Source organism: Apteryx mantelli, chromosome 19 (genome assembly GCF_036417845.1).
Source record: "Apteryx mantelli isolate bAptMan1 chromosome 19, bAptMan1.hap1, whole genome shotgun sequence".
NCBI classification, from domain to species: Eukaryota; Metazoa; Chordata; class Aves; order Apterygiformes; family Apterygidae; genus Apteryx; species Apteryx mantelli.
The window spans coordinates 17,745,518-17,760,193 of NC_089996.1; the positions used below are offsets into that span (position 1 = coordinate 17,745,518).

The 14,676-nt window shown below is 42.4% G+C and overlaps 1 protein-coding gene across 3 annotated transcripts; it reads left to right on the forward strand.

The window, feature by feature from the left end:
• The first annotated feature begins 314 nt into the window (after window positions 1-314).
• Window positions 315-14,547, forward strand: GPS1 (G protein pathway suppressor 1). 3 transcript variants are annotated; one of them, XM_067308116.1, is made up of 14 exons: window positions 315-372; window positions 2,055-2,147; window positions 3,811-3,992; window positions 5,248-5,412; window positions 5,611-5,746; window positions 5,908-5,985; window positions 6,393-6,453; window positions 6,850-6,935; window positions 7,417-7,511; window positions 8,645-8,750; window positions 9,130-9,210; window positions 9,339-9,476; window positions 9,721-9,855; window positions 10,640-14,547. In XM_067308116.1, the coding sequence occupies exons 1-14, from the start codon at window positions 340-342 to the stop codon at window positions 10,712-10,714; spliced, it is 1,464 nt and encodes a 487-aa protein (XP_067164217.1). In that variant the 5' UTR covers window positions 315-339; the 3' UTR covers window positions 10,715-14,547. The 3 variants fall into 3 exon arrangements, with proteins under 3 accessions (XP_067164217.1, XP_067164218.1, XP_067164219.1); XM_067308117.1 differs by lacking the exon at window positions 315-372 and adding an exon at window positions 1,823-1,844; XM_067308118.1 differs by lacking the exon at window positions 315-372 and adding an exon at window positions 3,191-3,261 and having other exon boundaries at window positions 2,065-2,147.
• The last annotated feature ends 129 nt before the right edge of the window (window positions 14,548-14,676 follow it).

Genomic DNA, 14,676 nt, shown 5'->3' on the forward strand with positions numbered 1-14,676 from the left:
GGGGACCCCGCGGCCGCCGGCCGCCGGCGCCCGGCAGCGGTCACGGCGCGCCGGGCCCCGCCACCCCCGGGGCCGGCGGAGGGGAGCCCTGGCCGCGCTGGCGGCGGGGGGCGGGGGCCGGGCCGGGCCGGCGGGGAAGCCGGGGCGCGGCCGGGCCCTGCGGCCAGTGATGCGGCGCGGTCCCGCCCGCCGGCGGCAGGGGGGCAGGCAGTGGGCCGCGGGCCCTTTAAGGGCTTCACCTGTCGGATGCGGTCTGGCGGCGGCGCGCGACCGGAAGCGGAAGTTGGGCCGGAGGTAGACGCTGGGAGGTCAGCCGGAAGCGGCGGTGCGAGGGGAAGGATGCCGCTGCCCGTCCAGGTCTTTAACTTGCAGGTACGGGCCCGCCGCGTCTGGCTTGCCGCGTCCCCGCTCGGCGCGTCCCCGCACGGGGCGGCCGTCGGCCCGGCCCGGCCTCCGTGCGGCGCGGCCTGGCCTGGCCGTCGGCCCGCGGCCGTCGCTGCGCTGCGCCGCGCCGCGCCGCGGGGAGCCGCCCGCGGCCGACCCCGCTGCCCCCGCAGCGGCGGCGCAGTCGCCGGCCCTTCGGGACCCGTTTGTGCCGCCGCCGCCGTTTGTGGCGAGCGCGCGCAGCCGAGGGGCCCCGCAGCGGCCCCCTGGTTATTTTTCGCTCTGTGTGCGCTGTGGCTGGAGCTCGGGTGGTAGAGAAGGGCGCAATAAAGCGGGCGTGAAGAGGGGCCGCAGTAAAGAGGTAAAGCGGTAGAAGCCCGAAGGGGGTTGCTCTGCTGAACCTGAAACTTCTGTAGCCACGCAGCTGTTCCCTTTGCGAGTTAACTGTCTTTCTTCCCTTTAGCAGCCAGCAAGTTCTGTATCAGGGCGAGGGGGTGCAGAAAGTCAGGACAGGATGAGGGATAGTTCAGCACCCACCTCAGCTTCTTCATCAGTGACAGATCTGTACTGCACCCCCTGCAGCAGTAGGTCAGATCTCTTCCTCCCGAGTACGGCAGGAGACTTCAGCTTGAGTGCCAGCTTGTCAGCTTGTACGATGCTTTATGAGGTACCTTCAAACAGGGCACTCTTCTGGGCTCAGAAAGTCTTGGGGAGTGAGCGTTATTTTATTTGCTTTGTGAGTAGTTATTAAGTAAACCTTTTATTTTCTTTCCAAAATAAATAGCTAGCTTGAAAATGTCTCAATTTGTATCTCCTAGTGAGTCTTTTAATCCACTTGTGCTTTTCCTCATCTGGGAGTTTAGGAAGAAATGCAGAGCACAGCCTACCAGGGTGGCAGGACACAAGTCATTCTGTTTCACTAGCTGGAGTTATTGTTAGTTTCTGTAACGCTGGATCCTAAGGCATCTAAGTCATAGATCAGATTTTTCTGTGGTAGGCAAATACAGCCCCCAAAAAAGCAACCACAACACTTAAGCAAAGAAATAAATTGGAGAAAGGTGGGAAAAGCAATGGTCTTGGTACATGGCAACCTAAACAATATTGGCAATGCTGTTTTCCTGAGTGGTTATCTGGACAATTAGACTCTCCCTTGGTACTCCATCCCTCTCCCTCATACAAAAAATGGCAAATTTTGACACAAACTTATATGCACTTTCCTTGCTTTACTTCAAATTTTGTGAGATTTTTCTTAAATCTTGGAGACGCGAGTCAAATCAGTATGTGAGCTGACAGTGGGTGAAACCCCAACTCTCACTCAAGAAAGAGAAATGGAATGTCTTTTGGAATTTAGCATGCACCCTGAGATGCTATGTAGCATCAGGTATACTGACCCCTTCACTTTGATGCCTTATCACTTGCTTGATGAACTTCTGAAAGAAGGAAAATGCTCTGTATGAAAGGTGAGAATTAGTGCTGCTTTTTTTAGAGGAAGCTTCATGCTGAGCAATGGCATCGCTAGAAAAAAATCATGAATATGTATAAAAGCTGAAGGGTAGTCTTTCATTTTTATAATTTCATGTGTATTTAAGTAAGTCTTTAACAGATTGAGTCACATAGTTGTTTCCTGCTCAAATGTAATAAGCTACTTTTGACTAAATTTGCTGTTCTAGGGTGCAGTAGAGCCCATGCAGATTGACGTAGATCCACAAGAAGATCAGCAGAATGCACCTGATATCAACTATGTGGTGGAAAACCCCACTCTGGTATGTGCTGGTTGAAGGCAGAAGGGTTACATTTCTTGGGCATGGCCTCTTCCTTTCAGGTTTTTGGAAGATGCCTTCATTTTACTCCTTGTCAATTTTCTGTTTAGAAATTAATAGACTCTCTTGTAAGCAAGGTGTGATAAGAATAACAGTGACTTCTTCTGTAGCTCTTTGTCTGCTCTCTACTCCACTTTCTGATGAAGGAGGAAGTGCTGTGCTGTGGTTTGCTGTGTGCTGTTTGCTTGATATAGATTGCATTCTGAAACGTTTAGTACATCTCTGATTACTTATAGAGACATCTTTCCTTTATTTAAAGATGTGTCCTTTTCTCTGCAGAGCTAAGCTCAGATGCTTTAAGTATATAATTAGGATAGAATTCTTTCCTTGTGTCGTGATCCTCTGGAGACTGGCTAAAACTCACAGAGCTGTCAAGTTGTTAAGGGCTGCATTTGCTAGTATCAGTTTCTTCAATTTTTAATTCATGGTTTGAGATTTTGGCCAATTTCTGTGTATCAGTTCTGCAGTAGTGGGAGATGAATGCCACAGAAGAGAACAAAAATGTTAATTAAAAAAAAGGTTAAAGCAACATTAAAATTGCAAAATAAAGCACTCAGTTGGAAAGGTCTGGATCTCATATAACCTCTGAAGCTCCAATTTGCCCCTCTTGTCCCTGTGCCTTGTAATACAGTTGTCATATGGTCATTCACTGTTTTCTGCACAGCCCTCATTAATTCTTTATTCAGTGTATGGGCTGATACCTTGTTTGATTTCACTGCATTTAAATTTTGTTCTGAAGATAGAATGATGATGTAATTATGTTTTTAGCCTTTTTGTCTTGCTTGTTAGTATAGCATCTGAATGTTTCACAGACATTAGGGATTTTATTTTCACCATGATTATATGATGTGAAGGAACATAATACCCCTTTGACATTCAAAGAGTCGAGGAGTAAAGTTGAAATTGCTCAGAGATGTCAGGAGTATTGTGCAGCCTCAGACATGAAACACTGGAAGAAGGAATGCTCCTGCTTTTGTATTTCTCAGATTCTGCAGCAAATAAAGCAGGAATCCTAAAGACAGGTCTTCAGTGCACACAGTCCTGTTTCAGTCTCAGAGTAAGTTCATTCTTTCACTAAATCACGGAAGAGTCACGTTAGAAAATGTGATCATGACATCTATAACTGTGTCTTAATTTTGGCACACAGAAGGGAACAAATTAAGTGTGGACAGGCAACCCGAATCTAGTGTTTCCTGATGCCCAAGTGCTAGATTTGGCCCTGAACATTGTTATGTTTGTTTACATTTGTACTTCTTTTCTTTGGGAAATCTACCAGCAAGGCTTTAGCATGTCTTTACTGGCCACATGTAAAGTGATTTTTAGCTCTTCTCCCAAAGGCTTAAAATTTATTACATGTTCAGAATTGTAAATCTCAGATCCTTCCCCAAAAGTAAGTGATCCTAGTAGTTCTCTAAGGAGATGTTTTAAGAAGTTAGTATGAGTAAAAGAGTGCAAATTCTCATTTGGAAACTATTTTTTAGGGAAAAACTGTCAAGGATGGGTGTCTGGTCTGGGAAACTTCAGCTCAAATGATGAAATCCGGGCAAAGTCACAGTGTGAGTTAGTGTTGCCATCTTTGCCTTCTGAGACCAGATCTTGTTTGCAGGATTTGGAGCAGTATGCATCGAGTTACAGCGGTCTTATGCGAATTGAGCGGCTGCAATTTATTGCTGATCACTGCCCACAGCTGCGAGTGGAGGCTCTCAAGATGGCACTGTCATTTGTCCAGAGAACTTTCAATGTTGATGTGTACGAGGAAATCCACAGAAAATTGTCTGAGGCCACCAGGTACTGAGAAAGAGATGGGAACATGGGAGAGCTGCTTTGACTGTATTAAGACAGATGTGCCACAGGAGGAAACTTTGCACGTAATAGTGGAATGTTGCTTATACAAATTATCTTGGCCCTTAGAATTTGATAACAATGAACTATATGTTTCTAGGCTAAGATTTGGTGCTTTTCTGAAGATTAAACACAAAAAGCTTACTATTTCAGTGTGGAGCCTTAATGTTTTAAAGGGCTACAGGTAGGTGATGAGGAGAGATTAGTCCTTGTAGCTGCTTCAAATGTTAATGAACACACTTGTCTCTCCTAAGGAAAACTCTGGAGATTAAGCTTCTTCTAGATGCTCTTGTGTTTGTAAATTAACACCTTATTTAAATGTTTGCATCATTGCCATGTTTTTTCCTAATGACAGCTTTACAATTAAGGATAGTCTGTTGATGATTGCCTTTGATACTTCACTTATCCATCCATAATTCCTGTCTTCACATTTTTTTTTGTTGGTATGCACATTTGCTGATTTCTTGTCTGTTTTGCTCTGGGAGCCTTTTACCATGTCTATATGACAGCATACTCATTACTTTCTTATATGTGGAAAGGACTGTTGGCTTAAAAAAAAAAAATTGTTTTTCTGGTTAAAATGTTGGAAAAGGAGTTCAGTGCAAGTAAAAATGTTGATTTGAGCTCGATGGAGTTATATTACTCTCCAGGATTAGGTTTTCTTTGACTTGCACTCCATTGTAGATACCTCATTAAAAGAAGTAGCGTAGCATCTGTACAGTGTAGCTTTGCTATCAAGCCCTTGCAACATAGTTGGGGAGAGAACTCAGAAACACATGTGTATTGTGTCCCATACGTTTGATTGGATTTTATGACTCTTTAGAAGTTAATAGAATGTAATAATTACTTGCAGCACTGTTACTAACTTGCTTGATTTGTGGCATAATGACTTATTGATTTATAGAATAGGTTGGCTTTTTCTTTAAAATTAAGAAGAACTTGCTTGTTAATAAAATATCTACAAAGGATCATTAGGGTAATTTTGAGAAGAATTTGTAAACATCTGATGCTTCTGTTGCTATTTCACTGCAAATCATAGCAGCCATTTTTTCCTTTTCTTTCCCCTCCCCACCTTTTTTTTTTTTTGGTCTGTTTGGTGTATGTGGTACCATTTGTTAGGATAACGGTGCCATGTACTTATCAGACCTCTGTTTTGAAAAGCTTGCAGCATAATAGCCCAGTTCAAACTCTTTCTTTTCAGAGAACTGCAGAACACACCTGATGCTGTCCCTGATAGTGGAGTCGAACCCCCTCCTCTTGACACAGCTTGGGTTGAAGCTACACGCAAAAAAGCTCTTCTTAAACTGGAGAAACTGGACACAGATCTGAAAAATTACAAAGGGAACTCCATCAAGGAGAGTATCAGGTGAGATGTAGAAGGCTCTGCTGAAGCAAGGGAGAGCATTTTGCTCTTCCAGGCACCTAACACAGGATGTCAACTGCATTCAGTGCCTTAGGTCAGTGTGCTGAGTTACTTGTTTCAAGCAAACTGACTCTGTGTCCCTTTTCTTTTCTGCACTTTCTGAGTTCACAATTCATTGGTATTTTAATTCCTGTGCTCCAGGAGAGGCCATGATGACTTAGGTGATCATTACCTTGACTGTGGGGACCTTAGCAACGCTCTCAAATGTTACTCGCGAGCCCGTGATTACTGCACCAGTGCTAAACATGTTATCAACATGTGCCTCAATGTTATTAAGGTAGGAGGATCTGCAGAGAATGGTAATTGGAGTTTTTCTGACACCTATTGTGCAGTCCATGGGGGCCCAGTTACACCTCTTGCATCTGTAATGAGAGAGCTTATGCAGGTAACACTGTTTATTCATGCCTTGATCTGTGCTGTCTTTCTGGCTGTCTGCAGGTCAGTGTCTACCTCCAGAATTGGTCTCATGTTCTGAGCTATGTAAGCAAGGCTGAGTCTACACCAGAAATTGCAGAGGTAAGGTTCTGCTTTTTAACTTGCATTTTCCCTTTGCTTTCTGTCTCCAAAATTTGTAGTGGGATTTCTCCCTTTCCCCCTTTAGGATTAGTTCCCTCTAAGACTCTCAGTCTGTTCTTCCTCTAATCTGTCCATTCCCTGACTTGTATACTATTCCTTTTAAGGTTCATTGCTGCTTATCTCCACATGGTATGTGCCTAGGAAATCTAAGTCATGGTAAATGCTAAGAGATTTCCCATCCTCAGTATCCATTTCAGTTCTTGCCATATTTCCCAAGACAGGTGAAATTAAGTTATCTTGATGTTGAGATCTGTAAGTTAACTGTTAGGATGAACTATCCCAAGGACAGCTGTAATCAAAAAGGTTTTCACACTACTTGCTCATTACTGCTTTTTTCCATCCTCTAGCAAAGAGGAGAAAGAGACAGTCAGACACAAGCAATTCTCACCAAACTGAAATGTGCAGCAGGTGAGTGAATCCCTCAGCTTCCTGGATTTTTCTGCCCTTCTTTCTGCCTGTTAGCTGTCCACAGGGCTCTTTGACAGCAGAGTGTGCTTGATTTGTTCTCTTATATTTGCCATGTGTCATATTTTCTCACCAGAAATGCAGAAATATTAAAACTGATGAGATAGAACTGCTGACTAGGTTTTGAATTTTCTTTCTTCTCCCTAAGCTTCTTCAGAGGGGATGCCAGTGTGAGTCAATGTAGTCTACAAGATGCCAGATACTGGCCAAGAGTCTGTTTCACTTCAAAAGTGAAGGCCCAAGCAACCTTGTGGGGCCCATTCTACTCCATAGATTTTGCAATTTCTCCTACTTTGTGTACTATCATAGACAGAGTACTAACTTTTTTCTGGTTTCTAGGCTTGGCTGAACTAGCTGCTCGGAAGTACAAACAGGCAGCAAAGTGCTTCTTGTTGGCATCATTTGATCATTGTGATTTCCCTGAGGTGAGGACCAAGAGGGCACTGTGTGCAGGTCTTAGAAGGGATGTAATTGTTCTAAGTATTAGATTGTAAAATTCAGATGCTGTAGTTATCCTCACAGCACTCCTATATGTTTTGATGGTGTTGTGAATCATGTTTTACAAAAAAAAAACCACTCTGTTCTTGAGTTCTCTAAACAGTCTACTGTATGTCACATAGGTATTCTGTGTGGGATACGTGCACCTGTGTAGTCCAGTCAAAAGACTGGTTGCTGGCATTGGTTTCTGCTGTTAGCAGTGGGCATTCACTCCTCAGGTTGAATGAATGCCTGAGAGCATGTTGAGTGCTTCCACTGCATTTGGCAAGGACTAGTCTTGTCACTGGGTGAAGGAAATGCCTGGGGTAGGATACCTAATTCCAGACTTCTGCCATTTTGGTAGTTAGTGCTCCAGTTCAGATCTCTCTCTTTCTCTCTCTCTCTCTCTCTCTCTCTCTCTCTCTCTAGCTGTTATCTCCTAGCAATGTGGCTGTGTATGGTGGTCTCTGTGCCCTTGCTACCTTTGACCGCCAGGAACTACAACGAAATGTTATCTCCAGCAGGTGAGTGATGCCTTGAGAAGAATTTGTACAGTACAGGACATCTTTTGGGACATGGGCTCTGGTTTGAGAATGGATTCTGACAGGAGTAGCAGTCTCTTACAGGAGAGAAAGAACCACTGAGCCTTAGAAATTAGTGTTAGGTGAGATTTCACTATCACAGTGGTTAGTCACAGCTGAAATTTTTGTAATATAACAGAAGTCTCCGACCCAGGTCATATCTGCATAGCCCACTTTTCTGTATCTTAGCAGCTGCCAACGTCGGATCTTAAATCGGAGTGAGACAGCATTATAGAAGGCAGCTGTAAGATAATTTGCCTTCATGTTATGACTTGTTTTGGTGTATGTTAATCATATTAATACAAACTAATAATTGTTAATACAGCTTTGATTAATATGATAATCTAACTGCAAAATATGCAAAGTTATGAGAATTACAGGTTTTGGAAGAACATGGACGTTTGTGCATCATAGATTAAATGATTCCGATGCTAAATTCTTGACAGCTAAGGGTATGGAAGCAGTAATTTTAAATTGATGTGGAAAAAGGGGCATTACACTGACATTTTTTTCTTTGGCTGGCTCATAAGGTAAGGTCCCAGAGTTCAGAAATCTGGGGTGGAGAATTGGGAGAGCACTGAGAAAGGATGTGCATCCCAAAGGTCTCCCCCACTTAAATTATGTTGTTTTCCTGAGACAGTTGCATGCTGAACCTACCTATGGCATGCTGTACTTAGAGGAGATTGTGCTTTTGAAAGGGAACACAAAGCTGGCTAGCACAGAACACGGCACACACCAATGTTGTCTATGTCTTCTGATGGTGTGTCTTGATTCTGACCTGTCCCACCTGTTTTCTTGCCTTGTGCAGACAAACATTTCTACTACTTGTTTTGGCAAAGTCTCTTGCCTGCCTTTGCCACAGCTCTGATGCTGTGCTGCACCTCTCTCTCTTCCAGACTCCCTGCCCTGCTGAAAATGGTCTCTCTGGTCTGTTAGAGAGTAAATTTTTAGAGAGTAAATTTTTGGAGTCTTTAAATGATAGTGAGAGTTTGTAACCTTGTAATTTGGAGTGATGAGGTTGTGGGGGTATCTCAGTGGTGGGTTCCAAGGTCTGATCACTGCCTGTTTATCTGTAGCTCCTTCAAATTGTTTTTGGAGCTGGAGCCACAGGTTCGTGACATCATCTTCAAGTTTTATGAATCCAAATATGCTTCATGCCTGAAGATGCTGGATGAAATGAAGGTGAGTTGCAGGGGAGCAGTGCAGAAACAGACCCTAAGAGTTCCCTTTCTGTGGCCTTTTGTGAGAGGCAGTGAATATTAAAAGTAGCTACTAGGAGTGTGTTCCATGCTCAGCTCTTTTTGCTATCCCTTCTGCCTCCTGAGATGGTGAATGGAAACTGGGAGTAGTTTGGCAGTGGAGGGTGAGGAGAAATTATATATTTTTTTTAATATATTGTTCTTTTATTTCATATTATTTTATAGTCTTGTGTTGCTGTAGTGGATATTAATATCCTTAAGGTTTAAGTATATACATATGCATGCTTAAGAACATAAGAATAATATTTTTTTCTAGGCTGCTTCTCTGCTTCTGATTTTTTTGTTTTTGTTTTTTTGCGTAGGACAACCTGCTGCTGGATATGTACCTTGCACCTCATGTCAGGACACTTTATACCCAAATTCGAAATCGTGCCCTTATCCAGGTAATTGTTCCTGTAATCCTGAGAGATAGATGAACAGCGAGGTAGGAAATCTCTTCCTAATTGCTTTTCTTACAGTGTTTTAGAAGGTGGGGAGTACACTTGGCAACTAAATATTTCTTTCTTTCTAGTACTTCAGCCCCTATGTGTCAGCAGACATGCGCAAGATGGCCACTGCTTTTAATACCACAGTGGCTGCTCTGGAAGATGAACTTACTCAGCTGATCCTGGAGGGACTGATCAATGCCAGAATAGACTCGCACAGTAAGGTCAGTGCACCTGAGCCACAGGTTGTGGACTGGAGTGAGCAGCTGTACTAGTATTTAGAAATTCTCCATTCCTGGGAGACTTTGAAGTTGCATTCATCTGTAGTGACTGGTATTTTCAGTAGGGTGGATCTGCATGGAAACTCAGACTCCATGATACCTCAGCCTTGTTCCCTTGTGCAGAAAGGGCTTTCTGGTATGGAACCCTGTCATAGCTCCTGCATCCAGTTTTCTGTATTGGTTACAGATTCTTTATGCTCGAGACGTAGACCAGCGCAGCACCACTTTCGAGAAGTCTTTACTAATGGGCAAAGAGTTTCAGCGACGTGCCAAAGCTATGATCCTGCGGGCAGCAGTCCTGCGCAACCAGATACATGTCAAGGTATGGGCATGTTAAATGTGGAATCTGAAGCAGTGTTACTTTTTTTTTTTTTTTAAACAGAAAATGCAAACATTGGTGAATTGAAGATTCTGGAGGGGAGTGGATTTATTGTGCTCATGAATGGACACATTCTTACTATATTAAATAATAAATACAGAAGAAACAAGAATTTCTAGCCAGTACACTGACCAACTTGTGCAATGTAGAGTGTACTCTGAAGTCTGTATGCTTGAGTTGATTCTGACTAATTGATTCTGGCTAATTCTTGGTACACATATCTTATCTTACCAAAATAAAGAAAAATTATTTAAATAACTTTTTTTTCAATAGAAGAAATATAAAAGCATTTTTGTTTGAAGTATTTCTTCTAGGATGCAGTTCCAAAAGAAAGCCCTGGGGGAGAATCGGCCACCTGCAGCAGAAAGTGTTATTTTCTGTAGTATATTAATCTCCCTGATAAATAAGTGCCAGAAAAGATTCAACTACCAGCAGGTTTTTTATTCAACTTGTGGGGGCCCACTGCACCTTGTAAATAGTAAACAAAAGTGGTTTCAAACGTCTGATTTGACTTAATTATGAACAGTTCTTGTGAACAGTAGCTGTAAAAATTATAAACACAAAACCTTGCCAAAGCCATCGTTATTTGTGAGTTGGGGGTAGGCTCTCCTTCTGCTACTATCCTGCTGTGATTCACCTCTTCTTCGTTTGGTTTCTCCGGAAGCACTCTGTGTAGCATATGTACACGTGTCGCTAACTAGCATGTGTTTTGGTCTTCTTGTTGCAGTCTCCTCCAAGAGAAGGTAGCCAAGGGGAGCTTACTCCAGCTAACAGCCAATCCCGAATGAGCACCAACATGTGAAAAACTTCAGGCGCTACCAAAAGAAGTGGTCCCTCCAGGACTGTATCCAGTGTCTCACCCAAAAACTGCTGAGCTTCACAAACTGTCCCTGGCTCCCTCACTTCTTGCCTGGGTTGAGAGGGTCAGGGCTGATGGTGGATAATATGAATATTCCAGTAACTTTAATTCTCATAGAAAAGAAATTCTTTCTAAAAATGGCATCCCTGCAATAGGTTATCATTTCAGTGCTGGTAGGACATTTCCCTCCATTCTCCTTCATCCACCGCTCCGTGAACAGTTGTTAGGTTATTCATACAGATGCTGATTAGAGGGTTTTTCAGCTGCTATTAATTTTCTTGGTTCAACGCTGCAAAAAATAGTGTTAAGTTGAATGGACAGGTGTGATCAAAGATGAATTTTGCTGGCCTGAAAGTATTGCCTTGATTCTGAGCAGTGCTCTGCTTTCTCTTTATTTCAGATAAACTGTAAGTGCATTGCTCTCAATTATGGAGCTAGAGTTCTGATGGAAGAAGAGATTCTTTCAAGAAACTCTTAAGGATTTTTTTTTTTACTTATACCTGAACACATGGCACTGCTTCCATGCATTCAGTCACAGGCCTGTATTTTAGGTTGTTGTGTTCACCTGGATCCAGGTTCTTTCTGTCTGGCCTCTGTTTTCAAAGACCTATTTCTTGATTTGTTTCCCACCTGCACATGACCTGGCTTTGGGGCCCAGTGTTACCATAGCAGTAAATCTCTACCTTATACAAATACTGCTGTTTGTCCAGTCTTTCTGCCACAGTGTGTGATGGTTTCCCAACATGTGCAACAGTTACTTCTGGCAGCATGGATAAATGCCATAAAATAACATGCAAGTCCTGGGGCAGAGCTGAAAGCAGCCAGTCTAGGTGTCTGCTTTCCAGGTGCATTTATTCTGCTTTCCCTTTTATAAAGGGATTAAAGGTGGCAGCCCAGGTGTGTGCATGCATATTCTGTGTTAATGAAAGGAGATATGCACTGAATGTTCTGAAGTTACTGCAGCCTTGCATTTACCTAATTCATAAGGCAAGCTAAGAATTTTGATCCAGCTGGATCTGGCTGGACTGGCAATTGACTACAGATGTTATTGTTAATGCTTTTTTTTTTTTTTTTTAATGTGTGTGTATATATATAAGATGTTATTTCTAGTGCATTAAACCGCAGGATTAAAAAGCTTTGCAGTGTTGCAGTGTTTGGGGTTTTGTGTTAAAGTTGGTTTTTAGGTATCTTTATCTCAAGCCATTGGTTTTCTGCTAAGCTTGATGATTTTTGGCAGGCCACTTCTTTTCTGGTTGGAGATGTAGCTTGGATGGACAGTGAAGAAAGGGCAGTTTGAGGAAATGTTCTAACAGCAAAATCCCACACTGCTTTTTTGTACACAGCTGCTGATTTGCGGCAGTGCTCTCTCCCTCTGGCACTCTGCTTTTTCTGACTTAGGTGCCGAAAATGGAAGCAATACTTCCTGTGAGGTCTTTGGTTAAATGTCTTCCATTTGGCATGGAGAAAATATCCCATTTTAAAGGAGGGAAAGGAGGGAGCTAGTTAATCAAGAACTTTGAGTCAGGCATACAGATGGCCAGTTTTGAGAGAAAGGCAAGTTGAGTCCTCAGGTAAATTATTGTAGGTCCTTGTAGAAATGCTGGGAAAGTAATTTTAATGCCTTCTGTTCATGCTGAAGCAAAGCCATTAAATTCTGTTGTAGTATTTAAACCTTCTTGCTTTCAGATTAGATACTTTCCTCCTAGTTCAAATGGGCTAGTGATACAATTTCTAAGGAAAAGATCTTGCACCCTAGTCTTGAAAAGAAGGTTTTGCAACCCAATTCAGTGCATTGTGTCAGTTGGCTATCTTTTCTGATACACATCTTCAGCTGTCTTGATTTTATTTGGCTCCTTTTGTCCCTTCCTGTAGGCTTTCTACTGGAGGAATCGTCAGTTGTAAACAGAGGTCTTTTGCCTCTTCAGCATGCTCTCTTGAGAATCTCTGCTCTTTCAACCTCTAGCAGTTGTCTGCTCTTGTGAGAGTTTCATTTTCCTATTTGGGAGGTGGCTAAAAGCAAGTATTCTTTAGCAGTCAGCATAAAGCCCACTAGGTGGCAGTAGCGGTTTCTCACTCATCGAAACAGGAATTCCGCTGTATCCCAGAGCAGTTCCATAGCTAAGACAAAGATTATCAGTTTCTTATCTGCAGATAAAAATGCTTACAACCTCTTTTGGACAGATAGAACATTCCTTTCTTACTGCTCAGTTCACTGGCATTTTTCAAGTGTCACTGGCATATGATTTTGTGTAGAATTATCGGCATGTACCTCTTTTGGGTAGCCTGTGAAGGGAGCTGCTGTTGTACTAGAGTCTTCTAGATGTGAGTCAGGGCTGTCCAGGCATATTTCCTCTAGATTTTGCTCATCTCCCACTTCAGTCCTAACAACTTGCCAGTCCAAAGATTAGGAAATACAACATAGCAGGGATACAGTTCTGTATAACTCCCATTCATAAACCTTCCCCAAATTACCGCGATTAGAATAATCTTAAATTTCCAGGGGGAAAGAGTAACACTCAGTAAGATGACTCCCATAAGATGAGTTTTCAGGGATTCCCTGTGACCACCCAGCTAATTCAGGGGATGAAGTTTTGTGGTATTTGCAGCATGTTGATATGGCTAAGATATGTCCAGAGGAACTTCATTTAAGTGTATTTCATTAACTTGTTCAGCACCTTTGATTGAAAGGGAAGGAGTTGCCAGTGGTAGGCCATAATTTATGGTGTGCTCATGCAGTGTAAATTCTCCTCTTTTAGCCTGACCTGGCTAGGGATAAAGGAAGAACAGTTTGAAGGAAGGTTCTTTTGGTGAAGGCAGTTCACTTTTAATTAGCACAAAAGTGGCACAAACTGCCATTATGGGAGTGTTGTGTTGGAGCAGTTCAAGTATAGATCTTCTTGAAGAAAAAAATAAATAAACCAACTTAATTTGGCTATTCAAGGATCTTATGCCTTCTTCTTCATTACTTTATATAGGAAGAGAAATAGGTGAGAATGGGGGAGCAGTGTGCTCCACATGACAGTGCTCTCACCCTTTTCTTGTGCCATGCATTGTGAGAGCTGAGATTAATACAGGTGAGCTTTTTTTTTTTTCCAGTAGTCCATTAAGTGTTAATTTGCAGTATTTTAAAAAATTGTATGGAATTGACTTCCACTTATCTCTGATACTCTTAGAGAACAGAGATGGATTACTCTGTGCTCTGCACATGAGCTTTGCTCTTCAACTGCTATTGTTTTGGCTGCTGCATTCCCATTTACTTGGTCTGTAAATTAAATTCAAGGTTTTGTAGGCTCTAATAGAACAACCTAGCTTTAGATTATCTTATAGAATAACTTGATCAGTCTAAATTAATTGTCTTGGGAACAGAAACAGGCTAATAGAGATATATCAACCTCTAAGAGAAAAGTATGAGATTCAGTGGTTAGAAGTTAGGTAAATTCCTAATGCAAGTAAGACAATTTCTTGACAGCAAAACATGGTTCAAAATTAGGATTTGATATACTTATTAAAAGCCATAGAGATAAGGGTAGATGCAGGAGCAAGAGATGGTCTAATTCAAACAAGAATTCAAGTGGCAAGACCTGGGGACCTGTCTTATGTGGGAGATCAGACTAGGTAATCTCATTGTGCTTTATCGCATAGATATCAGTCTTCCAGTTCTCTAGTACTTCTGCAGCCATAGCTTTGACTATTATACCATCCTCTTGGAATTTATGTCACTGTGAAGTCTGTGTGTACATAAAGTTTGTACCCTGTAAATATATGCTGAGATTCAGCGTTTTCTGTCTTCATTTGATTTACTACTTGTCCTTTTTTTTTGTTGTTGGGTTGGGTTTTTTTTGGTTCTCTGATGCATATTGTCTGAGAAGCTGGTTGCCAAATAAAGGCAGTACTCCTCTTTCTTG

Bases quoted from the DNA above. Each gene is read 5' to 3' on its own strand.
- GPS1 (XM_067308116.1), top strand. From the start codon at position 340: ATGCCGCTGCCCGTCCAGGTCTTTAACTTGCAG. The intron at 373-2,054 runs GTACGGGCCCGC...TTGCTGTTCTAG, and splicing joins TCCAGGTCTTTAACTTGCAG to GGTGCAGTAGAGCCCATGCA. The intron at 9,211-9,338 runs GTAATTGTTCCT...CTTTCTTTCTAG, and splicing joins GAAATCGTGCCCTTATCCAG to TACTTCAGCCCCTATGTGTC.